Raw genomic sequence first — 25,982 nt, 5'->3', positions numbered from 1 at the left:
AGGCCAAGCTGGCATGAGAGCTGTCTGAGCCCTGGTGACAGAGGTGTGTGCTGGCTTTAAACAATGCAGACTAACTTGAACACATGCTAACCTGTTATGATTTTGCACCCCTGTCCTGGCATACAGCTACTCGACAGCATGCCCAGCATTGGCTGCACACTGCAATCCTTTAAATGAGCAGGCAATCTGAGGTTTGTCGACTGCAAGCATCATGGCTTCATGTATAGTAATCCCTGTTTGCACCTTATATTGAATTTCATAGACGAGATCTCTATTTTTTTAGCACAGTTCAGTTTTATTGATTGCAGGAACTATGGGGCAATTCTTTGGCTGTAGTGTGCCCGGTTCAAATCCCACTATGTCGGGAAAATTGCAGGAGAGCCCCAAAATGGGATTTGCGCGATCAGGGGGCTCGATTTAACGGCCTCATTGTGCCCGACATGGTATTGCGGTGACGCAATTGAATCTCGCGAAAGGGGCGGCACAGTGGCGCAGTGGTTCGCACTGCTGCCTCACGGCACCGAGGACCCCGGTTCGTTCCCAGCCCCAGTTCACTGTCCATGTGGAGTTTGCACACTCTCCCTGTGCCTGTGTGGGTCTCACTCCCACAACTAAATTGATAAATTACTAAATTTATAAATAAAAAAAGAATCGTGCAAAAGGCCTCTCACAAGATTCACAACACCTGAGACATCCCATGAGATTTAATCAAACCTTGCAAGCCGTCATGATCTGGATCTCACCCAGCTGGGCGAGTTCCAGATCAGCATAATTAAAAGAGCCATTAAACTCATTTAAATATGCATGTGCCAGTTTCTCCCAGCGCCCAGGTCTAATGGCCATGCCAAGGAGATCGCGTCATGGTGCCATTTAGTAGTGGTCCACACAAACATGGACCAGTTATAATGGTACCTGAAGGGTCCCTCAGGCCATTGGAGCCCCATAGTAGTCAGATCAGGGCAGGGTAGCACCATGACGCTCCCACTGGCACCTGGGCACCTTGGCATTACCAATCTGGCACTGCCAAGGTGCCTGGGTGGCAGTGTCAGGGTGCCCTGGTGCCAGAGTGACACTGCTAGAGTGACACTGTCAGTTGAGCTTGCAAGTTCAGTAAATGACTGAAGTGCGACCTCAACAGAGCATTCCCTGCAAAGGCCAAAATTAACTGCAAAGTGCTGTTAAATAGTGGGGTCTTTCTTGGAACTGCAGGCCCCAGGAAACAACCCAATAAATTAACCAAAAAGGCTCGCCAGCTGATTCTCCGGGACCGCACTCGCCAGCCCCAGCTAACAAGGTCGAGCAGCACATAAACTGCACTTGCTCAGCCAACCCCAGCCAGCTCGCAACAATTGCGCCAAAGAGACTGGTCCCAAGATTCGTGAACGCTGACCTGGGAAGGCTGCTAAACATCGTGGAGGCCAGGAGGGATGTCCTGCTCCCCCGCAGGTCCAGGACAGTCAGCCACAGGGCAGCCAGTGCTGCCTGGGATGAGGTGGCGAGCAGCTGTCAGCACAGGGTGTGTGACCAGGAGGACTGGCCTCCTGTGGCGGAAAAAAGTCAACAACCTACACTGGGCAGCAAAAGTGAATAGACACCAACACCTCCCCCCCCCCACCACCACCCACCCAAAGGGAGCATCCACCCCCCAACTCTCTATGCAACCCCCAGCCCTTCCTCCACCCACTCCCTTGTCAACCCCCCCCCCCCCCCCCACCCCCAACCCCTCCTTCACACCCCCTCTCCCACCATTGTGAACTACGTGTGGGGCTAATAATGCCTTCTCTCTGTCTCCTCAGGAAAAGCTATCTAATAACCGTCGAGAGGGGGCCCAGACCGGTGGAGGGGTGCCCGACTTAAGAATCCTCACCTTCCTCTAGGAGCGTGCCCTAGAGGTGACTGGGGTGGCCAAGGACAGATCGGTCACCCACGCGGACGCTGGTGAACGCTGCAGAGGTGAGGAACCACTGGGGTCCACCCGGAGGACCTGGCAAACGCGGGTTTTTATTGCCTTACTGACTGACCCATCCCTCCCACTGACCACATGTCGATTCTCCCGCAGGTCTACCAGCCGGACAGCACCCTTTCCTGACTCCAAGGATAACTCCTGGGAGGGGACTCCGAGGATGCACCTATTATAGTCGCGGCACAGCTGTCATCTCCACCTTCCACCAGAGCAGATACACAAATCTTGGTGGGAAATGTTAGTGGAGAGGCTTCGGGGCACAATCTGGAGAGCACCATACCACTGATGATGCACATCAGGTGGAGGCAGGAACCCCCAGGGGAGACAGCAGTCGGAGGGCTGCTGGATCCCAGGATCCATCTGGGTTCCAGCCTGATGCTGAGCCCGAGGTACAGAGGTACTCGGAGTTGATGGAGATGATAGGTCGGTAAGGGGTGGGGAGGGGGGCTGGGGGTTGGGGGTGGGTGGCACGATCGGGAGTGGGATGTGTGCAACATATTAAACACCTTTCCACACAATTAACGAGAGCCATCCTATATCCAACAGGTTCCTGTCATTCAGCAGCCTCCCCAGCAAATTGACACGCTGGTGTCAATTAGAACTCCTTTTGACAAACGTGAAAGTGGCGGAGGGCTTCTGTGGGGAGCCGAGGAGGTGAGTAGCCATCTTTGCTCACAGGCAATGAGCCTCGGGGTGCTGGGAATGCCACCCCATTGCTCGCTGGGGGGTGGGCCCCCTCCGCAGGGGCGGTTGCCATGGGAGGGTGTGGGGGGGGGGGGGGGGGGGGCTGCTGGGGGGGGGGGCATTTGGTGGGAAACAGCTTGTGGCATCATCATGCCAACCCCTGGATCATGTGTACCCGTTCTGGGGGCAACCCCTGTCCCTGCCCGTCTTCCCCACCAACCACCCATAACCCTCACAAACTGCCGAAGCCTCTGGTTGCGCGGCTGAAGGCTATTGTTAATAGAGAATTGGCAATCGTGATTAAGTGAGCACTTCACAGATCCCAAGTGTAGGTGTAGGTGAGCCATGTAGCAGGTGGGAGTCATTGCCTAGCATCCCTATCACACCTTGATGCCTGCACACTGTGCCTGAACACTGCAGGAGGCAACGTGAAATATGCAACATTCGAACACCCAGGGGATGGGACACAGCTCCGGGGACATGTCCACAGCCGGAGGGTGGGTTAGTGCCGGGGCGGGGGGGTGCTGGAGAGATGGGGCTTAAGTGGTGATAATTGGTTTCATGCCACGCTACGGCACGATCCCAATTTCGCCTATGGGAGCGGGCCAGTTGCATCGCAACTGTTTGTTGCCTGGCGCAGATCGCGTTTTTGCCGTCTCCTGCTGCTCACCGGCCGGAGAATTGTGTCCACAGACTATGTATCGTTGGATCATGGCCAGCACCTTGTCAAGAACCTGATCACAACTCATTTGCATTCAATTTCATTATGAGATTAAAGTTGAATGCAGCGACTTCTTGGTATTCACCCGTCCGGCCAATGGGAAGTCACCCTGTCATGAATCACTATTGGTCCCTAAAAGAGGGGGCCAGCCGTGATTGACAGCAAGGGGAAACAAAGGCTGTGTACCCTCTCTACACTTACCTTCAGGGTGCCAAAGGGGTCTTTCAAGGGAGCGGGGTGTCAGGGGGCTCGGCTGGGCTTGAGCGGCTCAGGTTGGGGTCTGTTCTGCAATGAGAGTCAAGTCTTCCCTCTGTAGCTTTGAAAACTCTTCATGTCCCTCCAGTATGTCAAGTTCAAAGATCTGTCAGATGAAGGTAAAAGTCTTCCCTCTGATGTGTTGGAAACCTTTAAAATGCTCGTTTCACATTTCATTTAATTCCCCTTGAACTTTTTTAAGCCTCTGGGTTTGCTGAGAAGCCTAAAAGCTTTGAACTGCATTGTTTACATTTAATTTCATGGTCCATTACCTTTTACAAGATAGACTGACCCAGGCTACTTCAAAAGAGGGAGCAGCTTTATTTGTTTTTATAGCTCTTCATGGTCCATTAACCCTGATATGCCTCCTCTTTTGAGCAGTTGTTGTTTTTAAATGCAGTTTTTTCATTGCGGCTTTTTCGTTGTTCTAAAGTGTTTCCTAGAAAGAGCAGGTGTTGTTTCTAACCACAGTTTTTTTCTGCTGGGATTTAGTCTGTTCTGAAGCTCTTCTTGAAGTCTGAGAGGCTTTGTTTTAGCTTGGATCTTTTTCAATACTTCTGTCGATGCAAATCTTCTGTAGAGGGGGACATGGTAGCACTGTGGTTAGCATTGTTGCTTCACAGCAGCAGGGACCCTGGTTCGATTTTCAGCTTGGGTCACTGTCTGTGCAGAGTCTGCACCTTCTCCCCATGTCTGCGTGGGGTAGTCAGCGGCATGGTTGGACAGTGCCCTGGCAGTGCCAACCTTACACAGCCAGGTTGACACAGCCATAGCCCCAGGGGCAGTAGCAGGTTGGCACTTCCATGGTGCCAGGGGGCAATGTTAAGGGGCAGGGCCCTGAAGTGGTGAACCTGAAAGGGGGGCGGTTCTTTGGAGAACCCACAGCAAAGTGTCACTCATTTGGAGGGAGCCTGATGCCAGCGATTGGCGGGGGTTCGTGCCAGAATGTGGGGCCCCCCTGCCAGTGATTGGTTGGGTGGGGGGGCTGCAGGATTATTGTGAGACCGCGCACCCTTTGAAAAAGGCTCCCCGATCTTAAAGTATCCGGCCTTTCCAGCTTCTTCGGGTCCTATGCCGCAAATCATCCCTGGCTCCAAAGACGCTCCGAAGCGTGAGTGGATTGTGATCTGGAAAGTGCTGATCCACTCGGCGGGTATTGCACCTCGACCGCAAGAATTTTGGGAGAATTCTGCCCTATGTCTTTAGCAATAATAAGAAAGGAGGAGCAAATCACAGAGTAAAAATAGGACAAACCGGCTGAGGTCGGGGTACTTCGAGGTTCACTGGGGAACGAGGCAGGGGTGTCCCCTCTCCCCATTACTATTTGCCCTAGCTATAGAACCACTAGCTATGGCGCTGAGAGCCTCGAGGAACTGGCGGGGACTGGTTCGGGGGGGGGGGGGGGGGGGGGGGACATCGGGTCTCGCTATATGCGGATGATTTGCTCCTGTACATTTCGGAACCTGTGATGGGGATGGGGGAAGTCCTACGGATCCTGAGGGATTTTGGTAGTTTTTTAGGGTACAAACTGAACATGGGTAAGAGCGAGTTGTTTGTGATCCAGGCCAAGGAGCAGGAGAGACTGAAAGAGCTGCCGCTCACAATGGTAGAGAAAAGTTTTTGTTACCTGGGTATACAGGTGGCCAGGAAATGGGATGCCCTGCACAGGCTCAACCTGACCCGGTTGGTGGAGCAAATGGAAGGGGACTTTAAAAGTTGGGACAAGCTCCCGCTGTCACTGGCAGGGAGGGTGCGGACCGTGAAAATGACTGTCTCCCCCAGATTTTTGTTTGTCTTTCAGTGCCTCCCCATCTTCATCCCTAAGGCCTTTTTTAAGCGGGTGAGTAGAATCATTACGGGCTTTGTGTGGGCGAATAAGACCCCGCGAGTAAGGAGATCGCTGTTGGAGAGCAGTCGGGGGGGGGGGGCGCTGCTGAACTTTCGCAACTACTACTGGGTGGACAATATAGCTATGATTAGGAAGTGGGCGATGGAGGGGGGGGTGCGGCGTGGGAGCAGCTGGAGGCAGCGTCATGTAAAGGTACTAGTCTAGGAGCTTTGATAACAGCTCCTTTGCCGTTCTCGCCGACCCGTTACTCCACAGGTCCGGTGGTGGTGCCTACACTGTGGATCTGGGGACAGTGGAGGAGGTACAAGAGGGGGGAGGGAGCGTCGGCCTGGACCCCGATATGTAACAACCACAGGTTTGTCCCGGGTAGGATGGATGGTGGGTTCCAGAGCTGGCAGAGGGCAGGCATCAGAAGAATGAGAGATCTGTTCATAGACGGAAGCTTTCCCAGTTTGAAGGCGCTAGAGGACAAATTTAATCTGCCGCCAGGAAACACCTTTAAATATCGGCAAGTACGAGCCTTCCTGAAAAACAGGTAGTGGCCTTTCTGATGCTGCTGCCACTGAGGATACAGGACAGTGTGGTCTCCAGTACCTGGGTGGGGGAGGGGAGGGTGTCGGATATCTACCAGGAACTACAGGAGGCGGAGGAAACCCCGGTGGAGGAGCTCAAGGGCAAGTGGGAGGAGGAGCTAGGTGAGGAGTTGGAAGCGGGTCTGTGGGCAGAGGTCCTGGGCAGGGTTAATTCCTCCTCATCCTGTGCCGGCTCAGTCTAATTCAATTTAAGGTGGTCCACCGGGCACACATGATGGCAGCGAGAATGAGCACGTTTTTTGTGGTAGAAGACAGTTGTATGAGGTGCAAGGGCAGCCCTGCAAAACCATGTCCACATGTTTTGGGCATGCCCGAAGCTTAGAGTGTTCTGGCAAGGGTTGGCGATGTCCAAGGTGCTTAACACATGGGTGGCGCCGAGTCCAGAGATAGCGATCTTTGGAGTGTCAGAAGACCCGGGAGGTCAGGGGGTGAAAGAGGCCGATGTCTTGGCCTTTGCCTCCCTCGTAGCCCGGAGATGGAATTCATTAATGTGGAGGGACTCGAAGCCCCCGAGTGTAGAGACTTGGGTTACCAGCAGCAGCAGCAATCTATTGGTGGGGGGGGGGGGGGGGGGGGGGGGGGAGTGCTTCATTGGGATGGGGCGGGAAGACTGGGTCGCATGGAGTAATGTTTATTTAATTGTTATTGTATATTCTCTTTTTGCACTATGTTAATGTTCACTTTAGTTTAGTTTGTTTTGTTATTATAGTTACTACTGTTTTATTATGAACCTTAATAAAAATACTCTTAAAAAAACAGAGTAAAAATAGGAAGGGTGCAATGACTTTGCATCTGCAGAAGAATTGAACATTATTGTGGAGAATTTAGTTGAGTGCTCAAACAAGTAGGCTCCTAAACTTCTTATGAAAAAGCACAACCGTGCAACTTTTGGCTGTAGATTTCTTCTATTTTATCCCCAAAAAAGGCAAACAATTGTAATACAAGGTGTGCTTAACAAGAAGCAAATCCTCTGAGCTACAAGCCTGATTTCATCTTATCACTTTCAAAACAGGAGGCAGCACTATTCTTAGATCAAAGCAGCCACACCAGAGTATTTGGTTCCCAAATCCAAATTACTTTTCAATCTTTATTTGAAACGTATTTGACAAAATATTTTTAAAGAAGTTATTATATCCTTGAATTGGAATATGTATCAGACAATTTTGGAATAGGGTTCGTACATGGCTTTGGAGTAAGTGTTCTTCAAAAGAAACTAGATCACAATAATTCCCACCATTGGCATTCCCAGAATGTCAGTTGCAATTTAGTTATTCTTAAGTATAGTTATTCTTAAGTGGTCCGTATTAAGCCTGGTTTCAAAAAATGGGAACTGGAAACAGAATGAACTTGAGATGGGTCTCCTTAGCTCCTGGCTTACCAATTAAAGAAAACCATCTTACACTCTGTCGTCTTTTTATTTAGAATAACAGGGGGCAAATGTCGGGATCTCAGAATAAATAATAATCTTTATTGTCATAAGTAAGCTTACATTAAAACTGCAATGAAGTTACTGTGAAAATTTGTGTTTGTTATTAAATATGAAACCCAGGGAAGTTCTCTATTTTTCAAATAATCCTTACCGATTTCTCTCTGAATGATGTGTCGGGAAATGTTGCCAAGCTCTTCTGTGGCTGGCGAGGAGGAACGTGTACATCTTGTATTTTCTGTCAATTCATAGAACATGGAACTGTACAGCACAGTACAGGCCCTTCGGCCCACGATGTTGTGCCAAACTAGTTGAAACTAAGATCAAATTAACCTACTCCCAATCATTCTAGTGTGCTCCATATGCCTATCCAATAACCGCTTGAAAGTTCCTAAAGTGTCCGACTCCACTACCATAGCTGGGAGTGCGTTCCACGCCCCAACCACTCTCTGAGTAAAGAACCTACCTCTGACATCCCTCCTATACCTTCCATCATGGACCTTATAGTTATGCCCCCTTGTAACAGCTACATCCACCCGTGAAAAAGTCGCTGAACGTCCACTCTATCTATCCCTCTCATCATCTTATACAGCTCAATTAAGTCACCTCTCATCCTCCTTCGCTCCAATGAGAAAAGGCCTAGCTCCCTCAACCTTTCCTCATAAGATCTACCCTCCAATCCAGGCAGCATCCTGGTAAATCTCCTTTGCACCCTTTCCAATGCTTCCACATTCTTCCTATAATGAGGTGACCAGAACTGCACACAATGCTCCAAAAGTGGTCCAACCAAGGTCTTGTACAGTTGCAGCATAACCCCATGGCTCTTAAACTCAATCCCCCTGTTAATAAATGCTAACACAGGCTTTCTTCACCACTCTATCCACTTGGGTGGTAACTTTCAGAGATCTATGGACATGAACTCCGAGATCTCTCTACTCCTTCTTCAGAACCCTGCCGTTAACCTTGTAATCCGCAATCAAATTTGTCCTACCAAAATGAATCACCTCACACTTATCAGGGTTAAACTCCATCTGCCACGTTTCAGCCCAGCTCTGCATTCTATCAATATCTCTTTGCAGCCTACAACAGCCCTCCACATTATCCACTACTCCACCAATCTTGGTGTCATCAGCAAGTTTACTAACCCAACCTTCAACTCCATCATCCAAGTCATTGATAAAAATCACAAATAGCAGAGGACCCAGCACTGATCCCTGTGGTACACCGCTGGTGACTGGGCTCCAGGATGAAAATTTACCACCTACCACCACCTTCTATGTGATAGCCAGTTACTGATCCAATCGGCCAAATTTCCCTCTATGCCATGCCTCCTTACTTTTACCATGAGCCGACCATGGGGCACCTTATCAAACACCTTACTAAAATCCATGTATACGACATCAACTGCTCTACCTTCATCTATCTATTTAGTTACCTCCTCAAAGAATACAATCAAACTTGTGAGGCAAGACTTACCCCTCACAAATCCGTGCTGACTATCCTGGATTAAGCTGTATCTTTCCAAATGATCATAAATCCTGTCCCTCAGGACCATTTCAAATAATTTACCTATGACCGAAGTGAGACAAACCGGCCTATAATTCCCAGGGTTGTACCTATTCCCTTTCTTGAACAAGAGGACAACATTCGCGTCTCTCCAGTCTTCTGGCACTATTCCTGTAGACAGTGAGGACATAAAGATCAAAGCCAAAGGCTCTGCAACCTCATCCCTTGCCTCCCAAAGAATCCTAGGAGATATTCCATCAATATATTTTTTCATTAATAATTTCTATGGTTAGACCTATATTTGATACTGCCGGTATAAACGTGGCCCTTTGTAAGTAAGCCCAGCAATGCCATGACTGGCAAGAGAATATAATTACAGCATGGATTGTTTACATGTGTAATTTTTATTATAACTATGGAAACAGGAAATTCTAATTGGAAAAGCTGACAGGAAGTGCAGATAGATGTGAAAGTTTTCACTGCCAGAAATGTCGATGGATAAATTGACTCTAGAGCTTCCAAAAATCATTCCAAATACAGGGCATGATTTATACAACGACTATAAAATATGAACCACTGGTGAGGACGGTCATTATTATTAAATATGAAAAAAACACATAATACCAAAAATTCATATTAAATTAATGTGGCATAATTTATTGAATAAATGAATTTTGCAAAGATACCTCTAACCCAATGAAACAACAATAAAACCCATCAAGTTGAATTGTCTTTGGCATCTAATGCAGAAATTATGGAATTCATTCCCAGCAGCAATATGTTACGATGGCCACATCATTTTCTGCCTCCTCCTTCTCTGTCTGAAGGGATTCTATGCTCTGCAGTTTGTTCCCTCAGCTGATCCAGACCTCATTGCTGTGCAGTGTTGTGCAGGATAACCATGACCATTCTAGAGGTGCTGAATAGTGAACACTGAAGGACATATCCAATTTGCTCACTTTAGCAACCTTTTATGATAATAAGAGCAGCATTTTCAGCACGCTGATGAATTGTTCAATGGCACTTTAGCTTTTCATGTGGCTTTCATAGTATTGCTCCTCACCTCACTGGTTGGGCTTCTCACATGTGCTATTAGCCTTCTTTTACGTGGGTATCCTCCTCTCCGAGCAACCAGCCTGTAAGCCTGCCTTGAGGTGGGAAGAGTTCAGGGAGGATGGAATGTCACAGGATGAGAGCATCATGGTTGCTGCCTTGGGATCTTATGGAACCCATAGAAACATATTTTTGTGGCTGCAGACAAACAGTACATTGATGGAGTAGAAATCTTCAAGATTGATGAACACTCCTGGATGATCTGAAGTTGCCTTAATTGTACATGTCCGAGGATAAACCTCCTGCAGCTGTGCAGGGAAGTCAACCAGAGCCACACACATGAGCGCCCTCTCAAATGGACATAATGGTGGCTCAGGTGTCAAAATTGTTTGCTCTGCCAAATGAGCCATTGGTCACTTGCCCGATGCATTATAGGAGGCTGACTCCGAGGGCCTGCAAGTGCCTTCAGCAGAATCCTGGAAGGATCCAGAGGCAAATATGTTGAGGATAGGGGTGACTTTGACAACCACTGGTAAAGTATAGCCACCAGGTCCTCTTGGAAGCTGGTCTCATTCCAACAGGCTGCGAATACCTGCCACCACCAGATCCTGAACCTGCAGAACACTGGTGGCCGACAAGTCGAAGAAGATTATTATATGCCTGCAGACCCTGTGCTGTGGTTTGGGCCTCCTACCAGAAATTTCTCTCTGCTCATCCCCTCTCTCCTGTGGAACTGCTGGTTGTGAGTAGCAGGCTGTTATTGCAATGTGCAGGGCACTGCAGGCCGAGGAGGGAACCAGAGGGGGACGCCAGTGATAGCCCAAGGTGTACAGGTGCCGTTGATGGTCCGAGGAGATGACGGACAAAATATGCCGCAGGAAACCCCGCCTCAATAAGGAGATGGTGCGGCACCTGTGCCACGTCATCGCAGCCTTGGCACCCCAGTGGAGGATAAGGACACCCAGGCCTGGTAGTCGTGAAGGTCGCCACAGCCCTAAACACGATTGGAGCTCGGTCCAAAATGTTAACCATATTTTCCCTTTCCAGTTGCTGAGGTAAGTCCAGCACTTTCAAATTTCATATCAACTCTTAGATCATAGATGATAGAGGAAAGGCTTCAATTAGATGTTGTATCATACTGCATGGACTCGTGCTGAGATCGAAGATATCCTCTTATTGAGCAGTAAGAATGTAATGCTTGTGGATCACAAGAGCTTATCTTTTTACAAAACCAAAAATACTGTGGATGCTCCAAATATTTCCTCTTACAGACGGTTATGTGGAATGCTTTGAACAAAATCTGTAATTTGGCACTTGTGAATACATTTCTAAAAATGAGAGTTATGATAGAGCCAGGTGTCTTACCTAGTAATTCCATGGCATCGTCCTCATCCTCTATGTCTTCTTCTGGGACAGATGGTGTAGCGCTGTGCACTGAGTCAAAGGAATCCTGGGATAGCATTGCAGCTAAAAGTTTCTTGTGCTGTTGCTGCTGTTGTCTTAAGCCTTTACTCTTCTGCTCCAACTTTGTGCTGCAAGGAAATTTTGGAATAACGTGGTCATTTTGAATGATCAAGCTAAAATAGATGCAACAGGTAGTTCAAAATGACAGTCAAAAGAAACTCTTTTTGACTTCTGAATTGTTTCAATGAAAGCATGGGTTAGATTTAGAGCACACTGAGAGCTATCCCTCTGCCCTTGGTTGTGACAGAGCCCTCCCCCCTCATTGGTGGCCCCCTCCACACAAAGCCCCCACCTGCCTTATTCACCTGTCTTCAGGGATCCCATGATGATCTCTGGTGAAGGCCTCATTGTATTATCAGCTGCAGCTACAGCTCCCAGTGGTGCTCCTGGCAGGGTCCTAGATCCCAGAGAAGGCCTGGTGCTGGCCTGCTAGGTTCTTGGAGGCACTTAATTCAGTCAGGTCTCCGATGAAGAAATTCAGGCTTCCCACCAAAGTCCACGGTAGGAACATTAAATGCCGCCCCATGTTATATTTTTAATATGTTAACATGCAGGCAACATTTTAAGTGAATGCAAAATAAACATCAACTATGAATAACCTAGAATCATAGAATTTACAGTGTAGAACAGGCCATTCGGCACAGCATGTCTGCACCTGCCCTTGTAAAGAGCACCCTACTTAAGACCACACCTCCACCCAATCCCTGTAATCCAGTAACCCCATCTAACCATTTTGGACACCATGGGCGGTATTCTCCCCTACCAGGCGGGGCGAGGTTCCCGGCATAGCGGAGTAGCACCAACCACTCCGGTGTCGGGCCTCCCCAAAGGTGCGGAATTCTCCGCACCTTTAGGGGCTAGGCCCGTGCCGGAGTGGCTCCCGCTAAGCCGACTGGCGCCAACGGCCTTTGGCTCCACGCCAGCATCGGGGCTGGCCGAAAGGCCTTCACCGGTCGCCGTGAGTCCGCACATGCGCCAGAGCGTGAGCGGCCGCTGACGTCACCACCGGCGCATGTGCGGTGGGGGGGTCTCTTCCGCCTCCACCATGGTGGAGGCCGTGGCAGCGGCGGAAGAAAAAGAGTGCCCCCACGGCACAGGCCCGCCCGCCGATCAGTGGGCCCTGATCACAGGCCAGGCCACCGTGGGGGCACCCCTGGGGTCAGATCGCCCCGCACCCCCCCAGGACCCCGGGGCCCGCTCGCGCCGCCTGCTCTCACCGGCACAGAGGTGGTTTAAACCACGTTGGCGGGAGAGGCCTGACAGCCCGCCGACCGCCCCCGCCGATTCCTGGATGGAGGAGAATTCCGGCCACGGCGGGGGGCGGGATCTACGAAGGCCCCGGGCGATTCCCCGACCCTGCGGGGGGTCGGAGAATTCCGCCCCATATCCCTGTCAACCACCTCACCTTTTGTTTTGGACACTAAGGGTAATTGCTGATATTATTGGATTGATGAGTGTGCTCAAAACTCAGAAATGACTATTAGTTTTGGGAAATTCCACTTATAGTTGCAGTCAGCCCAAGTTTGCACAACACATCAACAGTCAAGACCTCCTGGAGGAAAGAATTGTTCGGCTAGTGCTGACAACACAGGGGGTTGGATCCTCCAGTCTCCCAGCCAAGTGTTTCTCGGTGGCGTGCCATTGGCTGGTGACAAGATTCTCTCTTCCCGCCACTTGTCAATGCAATTTCCCATTGAAGCCACACCATGCTGCCAGGAAACCCACGGCCGGGTGTGCACTGCTAGCAAGAAAAGAGATTCCCAATGGCTAGAGAATTCCGGTCAGATTCCCCAGGGACAGATGGCACTGTGGACTACTGTGGAACTTGAGTTTCCTCATGATACTGATGGAGAATCACACACAAATTATGCAGTTAGCGGCCCGCAGTGCAATCTGACCCCAAGGAATAAACGAAGACTGTGTACCGCCACTTTAAAGTGTATTGCTATTGGTAGGTAATGCAACATCTTTTTCAAGTTTGAGAAAAGCTCTTCAAAGTTTGAGGATGGAACGTTGCTCACATTATCCTGTTAATCAGGTTCAGACTTTCTTGCCGGATCAAAAAGTACATAAGCACACAAGAATTAGGAGCAGCAGTAATCCATTTTGTGCTATGAGTTTGATCCACCATTTCTCCCGATCTCAGTCCTAGACGGCCAAATCCTTTTTCTGAGACTGTGGTCCTGAGTTCCATATTCCCAGCCATAGTAAAAAGAATTCTCAGTATTCACCTCGTCGGGTCTTTAAGAATTTTGGGCAGGATTTTCCAATCAGAGACACCGGAATCACGAAGCACGATTAGGGGGAGAAAGGAGAATCACACGTCAACCAGAAATCGAGACCGGTGCCGGGCACCACCCAGAATGCCATGCTCTGGTGCCTCGACAGCGGCATCAATACGTTCTACCCTGCATGCTGTTGTGGGCATGCAAATCGTACAGTAAAAGCCGTTGGCATATCATTAACGGGCCCACCCTGGCATTCTCCAAGCCTTCAGCTATGCTCTTCCTCTGCCAAGGAGAATTAGAGATGTTGCGAGTGTCAATCCCAAGCCCGACGAATCAAATGCCGCCCGCCGTTGGTTGGAAATGCAGTAGTTCCACATGGCACCATTGCTAGCCCATTAATTTGTCCTGAATCACTCAGGAACTGGCACCGTTTTCGTCAACATCGAACTCTCGTGATTCATCCCGGCGTCAGCACTTCATCTCTCAAAAGGGGAATCCTGGCCTTGATGTCTCAATTAGATCACCTCTCATTCCTTTAAACTGCAGGGAATACACATCTCATCTACTCATCTCTCCTCATTGGACAATCAGCTTGGAAGGGGCCTCACGGTAGCATGGTGGTTAGCATCAATGCTTCACAGCTCCAGGGTCCCAGGTTCGATTCCCGGCTGGGTCACTGTCTGTGTGGAGTCTGCACGTCCTCCCCGTGTGTGCGTGGGTTTCCTCCGGGTGCTCCGGTTTCCTCCCACAGTCCAAAGATGTGCGGGTTAGGTGGATTGGCCATGCTAAATTGCCCGTAGTGTAAGGTTAATGGGGGGATTGTTGGGTTACGGGTTACGTGGGTTTAAGTAGGGTGATCATTGCTCGGCACAACATCGAGGGCCGAAGGGCCTGTTCTGTGCTGTACTGTTCTATAATACCAGTCCATTGGATACATCTGGGCCATAGTTTGCAGCTTTTTAAAATTCAGCCCTACTTTGTGCATGGAGCCTTAGGTTGCAGTGGCCCTCCACCCTGCCACAGGGAAGCCACCTCTGTTAAGCAGGGTGAGGAGGTGGAGGGTGCTGTTCCATCAACCGATAAATGGCAGAGAGACAGCAAAATCACCCTAATTGGGTCACTAGCTATACAAATTGGCTGCCACCTCCGTGGCCCAGACTGCTGATCTGTTTCCCATCCCCAGCAAGGGAATGCATTGGCGTCATCTTAATGAGGATTCCTGCCATTTCCCAGCCCCTTCATGCCTCAAAACTTGCAACTATCGGGCTGGAGAAATTCAGGCGGTGAGATTAGGAGGTGAAATACATGCCACGGAATACCCAGCGTCCAATTTGTTCTTGTAGCTACAGCGCTTATGTTGATGGTCTAGTTAAGTTTCAGGTCAATGGTGACCCTCAAGATGTTGATAGTGAGTATTTTAGTGATGGTAATGCTGTTGAATTGTCAAGGAGGAAACTGCACGCACTTGTTGGAGATGGTCATTGCCTGGCAATTGTGTGACATGTTACTTGCCACTTTTAAATATTAGTCAATGTAACCACATAAGATAGATAATTTTCTAAACACTAGGAAGATGGTTGTGGTTGTTGGATACCAATCATTTCAAGCCAGTCTTGAATGTTCATAGAATCATAGAATCCCTACAGTGCCAAAGGAGACCATTTGGTCCATCGAGTCTGCACCACCCCTTCCAAAGTCCACCTACACAGGCTCAATCCCCCACCCTATTCCTGCATCCCCACCCTAAGGGACAATTTAGCATGGTCAATCCACCTAGCCTACACGTCTTTGGACTGAGGGAGGAAACCAGTGAACCCGGAGGAAGCCCACGCAGACACGGGGAGAATGGACAAACTCCACTCAGACAGTTACCCGAGGTTGAAATTGAACCTGGGTACCTGGCGCTGTGAGGCAACAGTGCTAACCACTGTGCCACCCACATTGTTCAGGTCTTGCTATCTGTATGGACTACTTCGATATCTAAGTTGCGAATTCTACCGAACACTGAAATCATTTGCGAACATCCCCACTTCCAAACTTTATGGTGGAGAATAGGTAATTGATGAAAGCAGCTAATGATAGCTGGGTCCAGGACACTGCCCGAAGGATCTCCTGCAACAACGTTCTGGAGTTGAGATGATTGGTCTATAACAACCACAACCATCTTCCGGTGTGATGGTAAGATGCCAACCAGAGGAGCATTTCCCCAAATTAACTATTCACTTCAATTTATTATAGTTCCTTAATGTCACACTCAAATGCTACACAGTGAAGACACAAACATTTTGACAATATGCTAAAGAAGTTAATAAGATGCTGAATGCACTTGAAAGCTGTGTTTAGAAAATTATTTATCTTATCTTGTTACAATTAATAATATTTATTGGTCTTATAATCATAGTACTGGTCGTTTAAAGATGTGACAAGATTAAAATTAGGTTGGGATATCAGGCACAGGGGAACCTCGGTAATATATTTCCTAGTGTTTACCTTCCTGGGCTGTGGCTGTCCTCATTTTCATCTTTAATTCGGGGGACTGGAGGTTGCAGCATCTCTTCAGCCAAAGGATCAACATCAGTTTCCTCACGACCAACCCACTCACCAACCACTCTTGGTCTGACAAGGGATGAATTATAAACCTGTAGGTCCGACAAAAAAAAGTGAATTATTAGTTAGTTATTTTTTCCTGATCATTGAGCAAGAACATACACTCAATTTAAGAAAGGACATTAATAACAGACAAATAGAAAGGTTACTGCGCACGCTACAGAACACATTTCATCTTCAGTCAGTGAATTCCTTCCCCAGTTGAATTTCCAGCTGCCTCTCCAAATGGCCTGGGAAACCACCTGTCTGACTAGATGCAGCATGTGCACACTGAGGATGCACACTCAAAGTAAGAGGGGCAGGAAATATGGCATTGGCTATTATTTTTATTATTAATCTCTGACATGAGACTGGTCTTTGGTACGGTGTCACTCTGACTTTCTGGCATTTCTTTGCAGCTGATGCCTGAACAGATGTGGAACTATTATCCTGAATCATAAAATGATCCTGTCCCTGCAGCTTGACTAGGTGGAAATCTAACCCTGTGGGGTTTCCTGAGAGAGAGTGGGGTGTTGGATGAATCACGTTCATAGTGTCCTCTTGCACTCTTGCATATTTCAGTAATGGCCAGGGAGCTGGAGGAAGTTGCTACTTAATCACAATGAATGCATTTTACCTGATTATGCATAGTTTGCCTAGCCTATTTCCATTAATAGGACAAGATTATTATATCTAAGCTGAGAAGAGTGATGCTGAGCTAGCTGAATCGAGACAGCCTAAATCTCATTTCATACAGGACCTCACACAGAGAAAAGAATGATACAGGTCTCAATTGGATTCAAACATCATTCTGGAAAGGGAAGCACTAGTATATTGCAGTCAGTGTAACATCCAGTCTTCCCATTTTATGTCACCTTTTCATTTGTGCAACTTTGTGCAACTTCCTCAGCCTCCTACAATTTCAGTGGATCACAATGTTAGCTCAAGGAACAGTACCTCATAGAAGCATAACATGGTTACAGCACAGGAGTGCGCCATTTGGCCCATTGACTCCGTGCGGTCTCCTCAACCACAACTCAGCTAGAGCCACTCCACTCCACAGCCCTTTCCCTGAAAACCTGTTCTTGTATATGCCTTCCCCTGTCGCCCCCAACTTCAACCCTTTGAGTCAGGTTGTTTCTGCTCTGTGTGCTCCCAATGCCATCTCCTGCAAAAGTGTGGTGCCCAGAATGGGACTCAATACTCCAGGTGAAGCCAAACCAATGCATGATAATGATTCATCGTAACCTCCTTACTTTTGTACTCTATGCTTCAATTTAAAAACTCAAGATCCTGTTGGCTTTTTAACAACTTTCTCAACATCTCCTTCTAACTTAAACAATTTGTGCATGTAGACCCCCAGGTCCCTTTGCTAGGTGCATCTTTTAGTTTATATTGCTTCTCCCATCCTTCTGACCAAAATGTGTCACTTCATACTCCTCAAATTTCATCTGACACCTATGCGTGCATTCCACCACCCTATGCCCACGTGGAGGTCTATCACCCTCCCCCTCACAGTTTACTCTGGGACCTTTCTCCCACTGTATACCTTCCTCCCAGTCTGAAAAGTAACCATTCACCACTGTTCCCTCTTTTCCATCACTCAGCCAATATTGCATCCATGCTGCCTCTGCCCAATTTTTTCCAAGGGCCTCAACTTTGCTGGCAAGGCTATTGTGTGACACTTTATCAAATGCATTTTTGGAGGTCCACTTGTACCACAGTAACCCTCTTTGAAACCCCATCAAAAACTCAATTGTTAAACAGCATTTGTATTTAATAAATCCATGTCTGCCTTCATTAATTAATCTACACCTGTTAAGTGACTACTAATTTTGTCCCTGATTATCATTTCTAAAAGCGTTCCCATCACCGAGGTAAAGTGGGAACCTGTAATTGCTTGGTTTATCATTGCACCATGTTTTGAAACACGCTGTAACTTTTGCCATCCTCCAATCCTCTGGCACTAACCTCGTATCAAAGGATGTTTGGAAGATTGTGCCCAAAATTACCTCTGCAATTTCCACCTTTATTTCTCTCTTGAATGCATCCCGCCTGGTTTTGGCGACTTGTTGGGCTGGATTTTCCGTCAGCGGGATCCTCCGCTTCGCTGGCAGCGCACTCACAGCCGTGGAATTCCCAATGGCTTGAGGGTGCCCACAATGGGAAACCCCGTTTGCCGTCTGCCGGGACGGAGGATCCCACTGCCGGGGAGGGCGCCTCACCAGAAAATGGGTGCGGCGAGATGGAGAATCCCACCCATTAACTTTAAGCACAGCCAGCCTTTCTAATATCTTCTCTTTCACAATTATTAGCCAATCCAATATATGAACATTTGAAAATATGAACGTAGAAATTAAGAACAGTTATAGGCTACTTGGCCCCTGAAGCTTGCTCCACCAATCAATACAATCATGGCTGATCTGATTGTAGCCTCCTGTCTATCCCCGATAACTTTTCACCCCCTTGTTAATCAAGAATCTATCTACTCCTGCCTTAAAAATATTCAAAGGCTCTGCTTCCACTGACTTTTGGGGAAGAGAGTATCACGACTCCTTCCTCATTTACTATACTCTGGCAGTGAAAGTACTGATTTAGCACCTCATCCATCCTCTCTGGGCGGGATTCTCCGACCCCCCCCCCCCCACCGGGTCGGAGAATCGCCGGGGGTCGGCGTGAATCCCGCCCCTGCCATCCTCCGAATTCTCCAGCCACCCAAAAATCACCCTGGCATGAATCGCGCCGCCCGCCTCGGAGAATGGTGGGGACCGGCGCGACACAATGGGCCCCGGGGCCGCCCGAATACTCCGGGCCGCGATGGGCCGAAGTCCCGCCCATTTAACGAGGGTCCTGCCGGCGTAAATCAAGGTTGGTCACTACCGGCGGGACCCAGCTCCGTGGGCGGCCTCTGGGGTCCTCGGGGGGGGGGGAGGAGGATCTGGCCCCGGGGGGTGCCCACACGGTGGCCTGCCCCGCGATCGGGGCCCACCGATCCATGGGCGGGCCTGTGCCTTGGGGGCACTCTATTCCTCCGCGTCAGCCTTGTACCGATCCGCGATGGCCGTTGCAGAGGTGAACCCCCCCCCCCCCCTGCGCATGCGCGGGGATGACTCCAGAAGACGCTGCCACTCCCGTGCATGCGCCAACTCGTGCCGGCCGTTGGAGGCTCTTAGGCACCGGTTGGCGTGACGCCTAGCCCCTTCCCGCCGGCTGTCGCGGCGCAAACCACTCCGGCTCCGTCCTAGCCCCTGAAGGTGCGGAGGATTCCGCACCTTTGGGACGGCTCGACACCAGAGTGGTTCCCGCCAGGGTTTGCGCCGTTTTTTCCTGCCCCGACGATTTGAGCAGAATCCCGCCCTCTGCCTCCACAAGTAGGTCTCCTTATTAGTTTCCAATCCATCCCACCCCTTCTCATACTACCTTTTTACCATTTATTTAATTAGGCACAACCTCTCGATTCAGCATTGTATTCAACAATTTCAGATCCTAACCTCTGCTCCCATTTTGCGATGGTAGCTGATGATAATTCTGCCATTATTTTTCACGTCTGCTCTATACTTTGTTATTATAGTCCACATTTGTCTTGCATCCCTTTTAATATTATGGACCAGATTTGTGTAGAAGGGACAGGAAGTTCAAACTTCCTGACCCAGCAGACGCAATTCCTTTAAAATGTCCCCGCTGGGCAGCACAGAGGCACTGCTGCCTCACAGTCTCAGGCTTGTCCTCTGTTTCTTTTGAGGAACCTGCGAGAAGTGATACCATGTGTTTGTTTTTTGTGTGAAAATGAACTGACATAGCTTTGTCTTGGTACCAATATGGAACAATGATGTCATAGAATTTACAGTGCAGGAGGCCATTCGGCCCATCGAGTCTGCACCGGCTCCTACAAAGAGCAACCCACTGAATCCCACATATCTACCCTATCCCCGCAACCCAGCAGCCCCCAGTTAACCTTTTTTTGGACACTAAGGGCAATTTATCATGGCCAATCCACCTAACCTGCACATCTTTGGACTGTGGGAGGAAACCGGAGCACCCGGAGGAAACCCACGCTCACACAGGGAGAACGTGCAGATTCCGCATAGACAGTGACCCGATCGGGAATCGAACCTTGGACCCTGGTGCTGTGAAGCAATTGCGCTAACCACTATGCTACCGTGATGTTTGCTTGTTGTTTAATTGTTAGTGTGATATGTGGAATGTTACATAGCTGATTTCAAAATCTTTGTTGCTTTTAACCGTTTAATAAATATAATATTTTCAGTGGCATCTCATGCATACACGTGCCATGGTTTCATGGTCATCATTAGACTTTTAATTACAGATATTTTATTGAGTTTAAGTACCATCACCTGCCGTGGTGGGATTCGAACCTGGGTCTTCAATCATTATCCTGGGTCTCTGGATTACTAGTCCAGCGACAATACCACTATGCCACCATCTCCCCCGGCACATGTGTTCACGCTTCCCAGGGAGCGCGCATGACAACTACATCCTGGGACACTCGGAGATTCCAGGCATCTTCGAGGACCACTCCAGGATGCCGGGTTGGCTCTTGGGGGATAAGGGGTACCCATTGAGGACCTGGCTGATGACGCAGGCAAGAGGTCCGATACAAGGCCCATGTTGCCAACCATGCTGTCATTAAGCAGCGCATCTGACTGTCAGAATGTAGTTCCGATGCCTGGACCGCTTTGGTGTTATACTGCAATACATTCCACAGAGGGTCTCCCGCTTTGTGGTGGTCTGCTGTGGTTTTGCTGCCACAACTTGGCACAGCAGCAGGGTGACATGTTGGAGGACGAGGCACATGCAGCCTCGTCTGAGGAGGAGAAGGAGCTGGACCAGGATGTTGGACGAGCCCAGTCAGGAGTCACAGGAGGAGCTGGAGAATGGAGGACCAGGGAAGCCCTCATCCTCGCCCGCTTCTTATAGGACAAATTTTATACATTAGCTCACGCTCCCCCCCTTACCTAAACATTCCCCACCATTCCTTTCCTTCCCCTCCATGCCCCCATTCCCTTGCTTCCCCCCACCCATTCCTCTCCTTCCCATACACCCCACTGTGAGGTTCGATCTGGTGCTCCTCAGTTAATGCCAATGTCTGACATCTGTCTTTCTGCTGACAGCGCACTCACACCCATCTCTGAATGGGGTCTGCACAGGGCAGTTTTTCTTGAACACTGTGCTCAGAGGGGTGGAGGGTGGGAGGAGCATAGGGCAAGAGGACCCGGGGATGCAGGCATGCCTGCTGTGAAGATTAACGTGACAGAGGCTTCACTAACATGTTTTAATAGTGAACAGTGGATTTTTCCATTCCTCCTAGCAACAGATAGTGCCCCCCTCCCCACCCACAACCATGCCCAAGTAGTGATCATCTTCTCTTCTTGATCTTTTGTGGTTTACTTCTACGCCTAGCTGTGTCCCCAGGACATCAATCTGAGGTGGAGGCAGCTTTCTACACCCTGTGGCCTTTGATGCTCTTGGTGGACATCCTCTAGAGGGTCTGGAGCTGGAGGGCCCGGGCCTACTTACTGGTGTCACAGGCCTCGCTGTGCCATCCTGTTCTGCCTGCTGCCCTTGATGTGTCATTGTCAGGAGGAGAGGATTCGGAAGCACTGGAAACCACCTTTGCCTCCAGCGCTTCCTCCTTCCTGATGGTGCCCGTAGGGCACTAGAGGTCTCCATGCGATGGAGGGGAGCTGCAGTGAGCTCCAGAGACCTCTGCATCATCTGGCTCTACCAGTCTTGGCATCTCCCCGTTATCTGCACCATTGTGTGGATGCCCTCAGCAATGCTCCTCAGTGACTGGGCCACGCTCTGCAGTGCCTCGGCAATGCCCATCAGTGTATGGGACATGTCCTTCAGCGACTGGGACATGATGTTGAGACCATCAGCCCTGGTCATCACAGATTGAGCCATGCCTTGGACACCACAATTCAAGATGCTGACCTCATACTCCAGGCTTTCCACTGTGGTAACCATCCTAGCAGTGTTGGCCTTGGTGCCATGTATTGTCGGCATAATTTCCTGCACCCGTAGACTTTGGGGCTTCTCCAACTGGCTGTGAACTTGCAGGAATGTCACTGACGTCCTTCCCTGATTTTCACGGCCACGTCCAAGCATCTGCATCAGCTCTGGGAGAACCTTGTCCAGATGCTCAGTATCTGACTGGGACTCAGAATCCTGGGATCCCTTGGATGTTCCTGCCTCCACCTGATGGCATCACGGTAGCACAGTGGTTAGCACTGTTGCTTCACAGCTTCAGGGTCCCGGCTTGGGTCACTGTCTGTACTGAGTCTGCATGTTCTCCCCGTGTCTGCGTGGGTTTCCTCCGGGTGATCCGGTTTCCTCCCACATGTCTCGAAAGACATGTGCTTGTTAGGTAATTTGGACATTCTGAATTCTCCCTCTGTGTACCCGAACAGGACCGGAATGTGGCAACTCGGGGATTTTCACAGTAACTTCATTGCAGTGTTGATGTAAGCCTACTTGCGACAATAAAGATTATTATTATTATTATTGTGTTCAGCAACTGTGTGGTGCTCACCACATTGTGCCCCAGACACCTGTCCACTAATGTTCTATTAGCCTTTGCAATTTTCTTTTTATGAACCTGTTAATTTATTTTCAGGAATTCTTCACCTCCGTACGGCTTCACAGTTCATAACTTCTCACCATTTAGAAAATACTCTGATCTATCTTGGGTTCAAAGTAGATGACCTTACATAACCCTACAATGCACACCTTTGGTCATAGTTTTGGCCATTCATCTAATCCATTTTATCATATTCATTTACACATCCATCTGACCTGGACTTGAAGGTGATGACCCCCCAACCAGAAAACTAAAAACAAGTTATAATTAATTTTAACAACCTTTTCATTCCCATGGCTAAATTAAAATATGTTTAGCATTTGTTCTGCTTGAAAGAAAAGGTGATTCCCTGGGAGCAGCGAGTGAACTCAGCAGGGTAAAACTTAATATCTGAACATGTACAGTCATTAACCCAGGCCATTCAAGTAGTAATTATTTTACATGCAGATGTTAATTCAGCACCTTTGATAAGAGTTGAATCAGCATGTACAGAACTGTCAAGATCACTGTAATATGCTAGATTAATTATTTATCTCCCTTTCTGCTGGGTTCCATAACCCTTTCCAGTCAGACTTTTTGCTAGTCCTTGTTTTTGAATAAATACATCTCAAATTAGTCAAGAACATTAAAATATTAAAATTAGGTCTAATTTGTTTAACTGCTTTTTGAAAATTATACTTTTAAAGTGATGATAATATTGTCAGTTAGATTGCATAAATATTGTAGAAAACATCGAGAATCATCCAACTGCTGCTAACGATTACAGAAAAAACTTTTTGGTAACTTTTTAAAGCTTACAAAGATGATGGATGTTAGTGCTGGTATCATCCTATTCTAGGCACTCCTTTGTGGAGTTTGCACATTCTCCCCGTGTTTGCATGGGTTTCACAACTACAACCCAGATGTGCAGGTCGGTGAATTGGCCAGGCTAAATTGCTCCTTAATTGGAAAAAAAAATAATTGGGCACTTGAAATTTATATTAAAGAAACAAATTCCAGGCACTCAATATGAACAATAAAAACTCCAAGGTCATGTATAGTCCAACCTAGATACAGAATAAAATTTCCTCTGCTCTGTCCAGCGCACTACCCAAGACCCAACCGAGGAACAAACTTAGCAACAGCTCTATCCTTTTCTCTGATCTCACACTGAAGCCATCAGCCTGTTTAATTTTAGTAGGCCGATCTTACTTAGCGATGGGTTGAGGTAACTCTCACTCATTCCATAGACATCAGTCAAGGTTGAATTTAATTTCTACTCTCACTCCAGCCATCCCATGGCCTCTCATATTCCTAATTCATGTACTGACATAGGCACAGCCGAAGGCCATTCACTTCTTATAATTCTGTTGATTCTTTGGTCGTGCTTCCCAACTAATCCTCTTCCCATGCACTGTAAAATTTTCCATTTGATTATTTATCCAGTTCCCTCCTGAAGCGTACCATTGAATCTGCTTTCATTACCTTTTCAGGCAATTCAAGAGAAAATGAGAGAAATTGCCAATTGAAAAAAAAAGACTTTTCACATTGTCTCTGGTTCTTTTGCCAAACAAGTTAAATCTGCAACCTCTGATTCCTAATCATTCCACCACTGGAAACAGTCACTTACTCTATCAAAATCTTCAACAATATTAGCAAATTTCTGCTTAACCCTAGGGGCTTTTCACAGTAACTTCATTGCAGTGTTAATGTAAGCCTACTTGTAACAATAAAGATTATTTATTTAGTATCTTCAATCTCTCCACAAAACGAAAGTCCCTCATTTCTTGTCCCATTTTGGTAAATCCCTCCTGCACCCTCACCCGCGAACACTCCCGCCCAGAATCTTCCCAATTATTCACAACCCCAAAACATGTGCGCATGATTCACTGGCCCCCGCCCACACCTCGCACACTCATCTGTTGCCCCCGGAAAGAACCCACTCATTCTCCCCCGAGTCATATGCACCTTGTGCACCACCTTGAGGCCTTGACATCCTTCCTAAAGTGTGGTGCTCTTAATTAGACACAATACTCCACCCAAGGTCCAACCAATGTTTTCTAAAGCTTTAACAGAACTTCCTTGCTTTTGAACTTTGTTTAACAAGTACAGTGTATATTAATTATTATTTTTTTTTTTTTTAAAAGCATTTTACTCAAACTTGTATCAAAGTAGGTTACAGCAAATAAACATCCCGGGAAACATACTTCCCAACAATCAACTACACAGTTTGTACAGATTTTTCTCCTTTTTCAGCCACCTCCCCAATACCCAACCCCCCCCCCCCCCCAGCCCCCTGTGACGAACAGCTCCTCAAACACGGTCACAAACATCCCCCACCTTTTCTCAAACTCCCCTGCTGAGCCCCTTAACTCATACTTTATCTTCTCTAACCGCAGGAAGTCATACAGGTCACCCAACCATGCTGCTACCCCGGTGGCAATGCCGACCGCTACTTCAGCAAAATTCGGCGCGTGCAATCAGAGAGGCGAAGGCCATGACATCGGCCTTCCTCCTCTCCATGAGCTCCGGCTTTTCTGAAACCCCTAATATCGCCACCAAAGGGTCCAGGTCCACTCCCTCCTCCACTATCCTGGCTAAGACCGTGAACGCTCCCGCCCAGAATCTTCCCAATTTTTCATAACACCAAAACATGTGCGCGTGATTCGCTGGTCCCCGCCCACACCTCTCACACACATCTGCTACCCCCGGAAAGGACCCATTCATTCTCGCCCGAGCCATATGCACCCTGTGCACCACCTTGAACTGTATCAGGCTCATCCTTGCACAAGAGGAGGTCCCGTTTACCCTTCGCAGTGCCTCACTCCATTCTCCCCAATTGATCTCCATTCCCAACTCCACTTCCCATTTCTCCTTGATCTTCACCACCCTCTCACCTTCCTGCTCCCCCAGCCACTTATATATATCCCCAATTCTTCCTTCCCCTTCCACATTCGGAAGCAGTAGTCGCTCCAGCAGGGTTCATCCTGGCAATCTAGGGAACCCCTTCTAGACTTTTCATGCAAAGTCCCTAACCTGTAAATACCTGAACTCACTACCCCTCGACAGCTCGA

The 25,982-nt window shown here is 48.5% G+C and overlaps 1 protein-coding gene across 2 annotated transcripts in view; it reads right to left on the bottom strand.

Moving 5' to 3' along the window:
• Window positions 1–25,982, bottom strand: part of c10h8orf34 (chromosome 10 C8orf34 homolog) — a 536,034-nt gene that overhangs the window by 251,229 nt on the left and 258,823 nt on the right. For both annotated transcript variants that reach the window (XM_038809543.1, XM_038809544.1), the window contains exons 6-7: window positions 16,233–16,381; window positions 11,416–11,582 (exon numbers count right to left, since the gene is read on the bottom strand). In XM_038809543.1, the coding sequence (XP_038665471.1) occupies window positions 11,416–11,582; window positions 16,233–16,381 (316 nt within the window). The remainder of the gene's footprint in view (window positions 1–11,415; window positions 11,583–16,232; window positions 16,382–25,982) is intronic.

The sequence above is a fragment of the Scyliorhinus canicula genome, chromosome 10, assembly GCF_902713615.1.
Source record: "Scyliorhinus canicula chromosome 10, sScyCan1.1, whole genome shotgun sequence".
NCBI classification, from domain to species: Eukaryota; Metazoa; Chordata; class Chondrichthyes; order Carcharhiniformes; family Scyliorhinidae; genus Scyliorhinus; species Scyliorhinus canicula.
The sequence above is the reverse complement of the archived record's forward strand: the minus strand, read 5'-3'. Positions and strand labels throughout refer to the sequence as shown.